The 7,303-nt window shown below is 54.2% G+C and overlaps 1 protein-coding gene across 1 annotated transcript; it reads right to left on the bottom strand.

Moving 5' to 3' along the window:
- Positions 1–2,918: 2,918 nt before the first annotated feature.
- ID3 (inhibitor of DNA binding 3) lies at positions 2,919–4,726 on the bottom strand. Its single transcript, XM_066335100.1, has 3 exons — positions 4,215–4,726; positions 3,954–4,025; positions 2,919–3,467 (listed from the first exon to the last, which is right to left on the bottom strand). Exons 1-2 carry the CDS (start codon positions 4,533–4,535, stop codon positions 3,969–3,971), a joined length of 378 nt encoding a protein of 125 aa, XP_066191197.1. The 5' UTR covers positions 4,536–4,726; the 3' UTR covers positions 2,919–3,467; positions 3,954–3,968.
- Between the last annotated feature and the right edge of the window lie 2,577 nt (positions 4,727–7,303).

The following is a 7,303-nucleotide window of genomic DNA, read 5'->3' as shown; positions in this document are numbered from 1 at the left end:
GAGCGTGCACAGACGTGTGTCAGTGTTTGTAAACACGTGTGTAAGTACACAAAGTCACGCGTGCATTCACACACGCGTGAATATGCACATACCACACGTGTCAGTGTAGCCATGTATGTAAGTACGTATGCGCTTGTGCACACGCTCGGCGGCCAGAAACCCCCTCCACGCCTGAGCGCGCCTGGCCAAGGTCACGCGTGTGCTCGCAGCATCTGTGTCAGCGGCGGCTGGCGGGGAGCCGGGCGGGGGGGCCGAGGGGGGCCAGGCCTTGGCCGGGGCAGCAGCAGCAGGAGGAGGAGGAGGAGGAGGAGAAGGAGGAGGGAAGTGCGGCTCAGACAGCGCGGCGCCAGCAAACACCTGCAAACAGCTCCGGGCACACAATGGCAAATACAGGTGGGAACCGCCGCCTCCGTCAGCGCAGCGATTGCATCAGACTGCGGCGCTTGCCAAGAGGCGAACGAGCCGGCCCAGGGGCCACCGGCACCGTGGCGGGGCCGCGCTCGACCTTCACCACTTCCCCCCCGGTATTAGGTTTTGCCCTCCTCACCCTCTTTTCTGCACTCCTGCAGTGTAGCTGGGGTGGTCAAAGTAAAGCCTGACTCTACTCGGCCAGGAGCATTTTTCCCGTTCCAGCTGTTTCCCCTGAGGTAAATCTCGCCCCCTGCGGCTATTTTTAGCTGCGTGTTTTCCCCGTTTATTTTACTTATTTATTTATTTATTTAAATCAGGATTTTCCAGGAAAGCATCATCATCCCACAACAGCCAGCGTAAATCTGCTGCACGGGGTAAATCTTCCCCCTGAGGTAAATCCCATCTGCCCGACGGGGTAAATTATCACATCAGCCCCCACCGAGGTAAATCCCAGTCGCAGCAGTTATTTTTAGTTGTGGAGAGGGGGTTGGTGTTGTTTTTTCTGTGGTTTGTTGTTGTTGTTGTGGTGGTGGTGGGTTTTTTTTTTTTTTTTTTTTTTTTTTTTTTTTTTTTTTTTTTTAGGGAAAAAAGAAAAAAATAAATAAGGAAAAAAAAAAAAAAAGGAATTTCAAAGAAAGCACTGGCATTTCACAGCCCAGTCCAGAGAGTCAGTGGGGTCTGAACATGGCTCGTGCCAGAGTCTGGGAATGTCGGGTTGGCTGTTTCGGGCAAGATGCTGGGATAAGTCTACCACGGGGGAGGAGGTAACGGCCCTGGGAGGCTTCTTGGGAGCCAGAACCGAACCTACACTCTGCCAAACACGACACCCCTGGCCTCGGGAATCCCCTGCCCTGATCCCTGAGAGGGAACAGGGGCCACCTCCACTTCCCGGGGGCTGGAGTCGCCCTCCATCTCCCCAGTGCCTAGCCCCAGCAGGACTGTTTTCTCCCACCCCACCACTGCCTAGCCCCACTTCTCCCAGCCCCCAAATCGGCTAATTAATGCTCCCACGAGCCCAGGATTTCCACCGCCATCACCCCTGATGGGGCACTCATTAGGACCTGGAGTACTCACACTGTAAAAAGCCCCACCTTCCAGGTACCGAGACTCATCTCTGTCCCCTGGCTCATGCCCAGGCTGCTTTTCCCACCCATCCCACTTAAATCCCTTTGGTGCATCCGCACTGGCACATCTGGAGGACCACGACATGGGCACACTCACCCTTAACCCACCCCTTGCCTTTTCCTCCAGAGCCAAAAACCAGTGGAGATGGCAAAAGCCTATATTTAGCTGTGAGCATAACAGCAGCTCTGTTTCCAGATGCAGTGGTTTCTGGGTGGGCGCCCTCACCTGCCTCCCACCATGCCTGGACAGCCTGTGTCACCACATCTCACTCAGGGATGCCTGAGGATACCCTGCCCTGAGGGGCTGAGGACATCAAGCTGGGAGGAGGGTGAAAAGTTCCCAAGAGCTGGTGATCCCGTTGGACCAGGTGGTGCTTTTTGGAAGCTCCACGTGCTGCTTTTCCCTGTGGAAATGCCCATGGACAAGGTTCATTTGGCAGGTGCCAGCTCCTGCTAGTGGTCTTTGGGATAGAGGCTGAAGCCCGTGTGTGTGGGTGAATGTTTGTATCACTCTGTGCTCTGAGACCCCGTGTCTTCTCGCTCCTCTTCCCATAATGCAGCCCCTAACCCAGCTTCCCTGGATGCAGGAGCACCCTGGGGACACCCCAATGCCACAGGGCAGGACCCACATCAGCCCATGACAGCAAAACCAGAGCCCAGCACAGGGGATAAAGATGCTGGTGCTACAGGTGCGGGTGAAGTTAATTTAGCTTCATCCTAGGCAGACCAGCACCCTCCCTAGGGAGCATGATCCAGCTCCACAGCTGAGCCATATAGGAGTCATATCTGCTCCCAGGCCTAAGGGAAACCACAGCACTACCCAAGGGGAGGGAAAAGCATTTGTGCTCCCAACACCCCATCCCTGGGGTGTCGACCCCAAGAAGATCAGGCCAGGCAAGGGCTGCTCTCTGGATACTACCTGGGGCAGCAAAAGCAGCTCAGAAAATCCTGTTACCCCTATGGGGTATATCCTGGAGGAGCAGCATCATCCCTTCCAGCCCAGTAGCTCAAATCCAGCATCAGGACACCAAGCAGCCCATTTTTGCACAGCTAAAAGTGGAAAAAGCATATTTTCCCCTCCGTCTCAGGTCTCCAGCTACACCTCCAGATGGTCCCCGGGGCTCAGCACCATCTTCACTCCTTCCATATCAGATAAGCACAGCAGCAGCACCCAAAATAGCTGGCAGCAACTTCAGCCAGGATCCAGCAGCCCAGGGTTAATTCCTCCCATACCTGAGCTGACAGATGCTATTACACAATTCCTACAGTAACCCTAGAAGTTCCCATCAGAGTTTGAGAGGCTTCCACCCTCTAGAGGGTTGTTTTCCCACCCAGGGATGCACCCCAGCTCCCCCCACTCCAGTGATGAAGGAGAAAAAACAATGAAAATTATCTAATTTTTATTATGTAAAAATGGTAACTTTTATAAAAAGTTTATAAAGCAAGTACAGGGCATGTTCGCAGAAATTCACCTTCCTGCACAAAAGGTACAAAAAGTTATACTCTAGTATAGAGCTCCACAATACACGAGGCCACAGCCCCAGAGAGTTTGGTTCATATTTGAGGATGTTTGTCCCTCCCTCCCCAAAACCCCCTAAACCCCACCCCGCCATCCCATTAAACACCTTTTAAAAAAAGGACTCGCTGCCATAATCCAAAAATATACAGACAACCTCCTCTTCATCATTAGTCGGTTATTAAAAATATCTCATGTGATTTGGGGTCCAAAGCTGGGATGCTGAGCTCCGTGGGTGGGATGCTGGCGGAGGAAGGCCGGAGAGGCCGGAACGAGCTGCTTCCCACTTGCAGGACCCGGGCCCGGGGGAGGTGATGCTGGGGCCGGTAAGTCGCAGACAGCCCGGCGCCACGGAGGAAGCTGCTATTTACCTCCGGCTGATAACGAACCAGGAACCGACACTCGCTGCCTGTTTGCTAATTGGCACCGGGAGGTGAGAAAAGAGAGGGGGAGGGAGGAAAAAATATAGTAGTGGAAATTAGTATGGTGATAAGAGGATAGAGATTTGGGAAGACAGGGTGGGAGCCAGGAAAGCAGGTTGCTCGGGGACGGTATCTGGCCCCCGGCTGGCGATGCTGGGGGTGGGTTTGTGCTGGTTGGAGACTGGGGTGCAGGTGATAGACTTGGCAGGGGATTGCAGAAAGGGGGAGCGCTGGTCTGTGCTATTTTGATGGGTATCGGTGGTGGGTTGGGGGAGGTCGACTGAGGTGCGAGTGGTGAAAAATTTGGGTGCGAGAGGGAATTGGGGAGAGGGGAGCATGGGTTGCTGGGGATCTGTCCCCTGGGGATTTTGATGCTGGGGGGGGCGGAAGGGGGGCCCGGGACGCCACCTGGGATGCAGGCATATGGGGAGAACTGAGCTGTGGGTGGAGGTGGCAGTGGTGAGTGAGGGCGACACTCACCTGGTGGAGGTGGCGTTAGTGACACAAACTTCTCTCGTCTTTGGTGCGGAGTTCTGAGGCGAGTTCAGCCGCCTGCGGAGAGGGGAGAGGGCTTAAGATCACCCCGGCGGTGATGGGTGGTCCTCACGCCTCCCCATTCGCACCCGTGCCACACACTCGGGGACCCTGCAGCACCCGTCACGACTTGTTATCACCTCCAGCCTAACACATTCTCTCTCCCCAAATAGACACACCTAGCCCGCAGCCCGAAGCGACCCTTACCTTCAAGGAGAGTAGGGTGGCCTCGGAGGAGGCGTCGCGGCCCTTGGAGCCCTCCTCCAGCACGATCTGGAGGTCAAAGATGTAGTCTATGACGTGCTGCAGGATCTCCACCTGGCTCACTTTGGTGCCTTGAGGGATGCCCGGCACCAGCTCCCGCAATTTGGAATAGCAGTCGTTCATATCGTAGAGCAAATTCATGGGCTCTTCTAAGGCTGGGCTCTTGTTGTGGCTGCCCCGGGCGATGGCCAAACTCTGCTCCGAAAGACAGCAAACGGCCTCGTAGCAGCTCCGGACGGAACGCACCGGACTGATGGCTTTCATGGTGGGTTCAGAGTAGGTCTGGAGATGCAGGACAGGGGATGCCTAGGACCCTTAGGGGCTGTCACGGCAGCGAGGGTTTTGCCGAGACCTCCGAGCACCAGGATGGCCAAAAAGGGCAGCTCTGAGAGCCTTAGCGCTCACCCCCCGGACCCCAAACTTTCGTTTCTCGTTGACAGACTAGGAAGGGTAGGGAGGGTGGGGGGGACGGGGGGCGAAGCGCGCCGCCTTTATATAGGCAGCGCTACTTGACCGCGCCCACTAAATGCAAATTATGAACAACACAACCCCCTTTTATGTAAAATAATCATTAATCTCACCCCTTTTATGTAAACGAAGTTCTAAACCCCGCCTCCGAATGTCAATGAAGCATCAAACTCCGCCCCCACACAGAAACGAAGCCTTAAAGCCCCTCTACCTCACCCGCCTCCCCCCTCTCCCCCCCGCCCCCCAAATTGACCCTTGATGGCCAGAGTGGTCTGATGGGGGATGACATGACCTCGCAGGTCGTCCTCCCCATGGCCAAACCCCCCAAACCTCTTGGGGGATTATCTTCCCCTAAACCCCTTCAACACCCCAGCACCCTCAAATTGTCCCCCTCCCCTTCCCAGTGAATTCCCTCTATTTTTAGACAGGACTGTGGGGTTTCCTCTCTCCCAACCTCCCTGTTTTAAGGAAATTAGTGCCGCCCTTTTCCTCAATCCGTTTCTCATCTGACCTCCAGACTTTCTGGCGTCAGGAATTATCTTGTGACCAGCAGAAAAAAATTAATTGCGGTAAAACTGAGGTTACGATGGAGAAACCAGATTTAGGTCAGCGCCTGCGAGAGGCCTGGAGGGTTTTTTATTTTGGAGAGGGAGAGGAGATTTATAGGCAAAGGGGTTATCCCAGCAGAAGCGGGGGGGGGGGGGGGATATGAAGGAAACTGGCCTTCCAAACCATCACTGCCTCAAAACTTATAGAATCAGATAGTGTCCATAGAAAAAGCTCAAAGCTGGAGCGATCTGGGGTCCCCAGTGGGAATCACAGCAGCGAGTGGCACATGGAGGGGTCCTGCAGAAGTGACAGCCCTGCAACACCCCGATTATGAATCTGCATGAGCCCAAGGAGAAAAACTTCGCTTCCCCCAAATACTGACTTTGTTGGGATTTAGTTATGGAGGGTGTTATGGGGGTTTGGTTATGAAAGTGCAGGAAGGGAATGTTACAGCCGAGAGGGTTAGGGGCACCCTGAGACCCTGCTTGGCTTGGCAGTCACAGCTAACGAGGGGTGCAGGAGGGTGGGGGTACAGGAGACTAATTCTAGATCTGCCCAAATCCCAGTTTGGTAGTGCTGGGGTTTATTTCCATCCCCCCAAAGGGGTCTGGGGACTGCAGGCTGGAGGGTACCCTTCCTCCCCACATCTCCCCCAAGCCATGAGCTGCTCGACAAAAACCTTGAAAGCAGCATCCAACACTTTTTGGGGTTGGATTTTTTTTTGTATCTTTTCTTTTTGTCGCCCCCCCCCCCCTTCCCCCCACCTCACTCGTTAAGAATTTCCTCGGAAATCACTTCCGTGTAAAGAATAGCAGCTTGGGAAGAGGCGTAATAACCCTCATTAACCTGTTTTGGGGCAAGAACCAACAACCAATCCTCCCCCTCCAAAAAACCCCAACAAAATAAAGTTTAAAAATAATTTAACAGCTTATAAAAAGAAATGATAAATGTAAAACTTCATTAAATTAACACAGATTTTAAAAATGTTTACAAAACCTTTAGAAACTTTTTCAGACCACCACCTGAATCCTTCTGACTTCCCCTCAATACAAAACAGCAACCTACAGCCTCTGCGTATTCCCATACACCCCCTCTCATTTCCCAAGGGTGCGGGGGGGGCGCGCAAAGGCTTCAGAGGGACTGGGGGGAGCTTTTGTTTGCAGGGGGGTTTTGTTGGCGGTGGTTCCCACAGGCTCTGCCTGGGCGGCGGGACCCGTTGCCTTTGCCCAGCTGTGGCCCGGGCCCTCCAGCTGTGTTGATCTAACTCCCGGCCCCAGACAGCCTGGCGCCAGCCCTGCGCACGTCATGCATTCACAGAGGGATGCGTGGCCAAGGCAACCTCCCCCTCCCCGCGCCCCCCCGCACCACCGCCACAGCCGCCTCGGCCACGCTGCCGCCATATTCCAAAGGGGATTCATTCCGGTCCTGGGGTACCCCGAGCGTGTGAGGGGGCTAGGAGCACACGGCTGTTTTTATCTGATCACCCCCAAGTGTTGTCACAACCCCCAACCCCCCGGATGGGTCACTTTTGACCGGAAGGGGTCACTTTTAGGGTGCTGTTGCGGTGGCAGCTACGGGTTAGGGGTGTCTTCACACAGCATCTGTGGGTGTAGCGGATTTCTTAACGTGGAGGAGAGAAAATCGGGGAGGAAGGTAATGCAAATACTCTGGAGCATGATGATTTCTTGATGAAAGGGCCCATAATGGTGTTTTATTAAAAAGAAAACTAAAAAAAGTAGGAGAAGTAGCAGGAGCTCAGCAAGCGCCCCAAAATGATACTAAGTCTCCTGGGGGAGGGGTGATCATGTATCTCACGACAGTTCAGGCAATGCTCCCCACCACCTTTCCCCTTTCCCCGGGAGCAGATCGTTAATCCCAGGGAATTTGCTCAAGCTGCAAATACCTGCAGAGGTCCTCAAAGCTTGGGGGGGTGCCTCACAAGCAGCTGCTTCCCCCCCGCCCCAAAATAATCTACCCCTTGGGCTTGGGTTTGGTTTGATTTCTTTTTTTTTCCC

Source organism: Sylvia atricapilla, chromosome 24 (genome assembly GCF_009819655.1).
Source record: "Sylvia atricapilla isolate bSylAtr1 chromosome 24, bSylAtr1.pri, whole genome shotgun sequence".
In the NCBI taxonomy this organism is placed as follows: domain Eukaryota; kingdom Metazoa; phylum Chordata; class Aves; order Passeriformes; family Sylviidae; genus Sylvia; species Sylvia atricapilla.
Note: the sequence above shows the minus strand (reverse complement) of the source record. Positions and strands in the feature narration are given on the sequence as shown.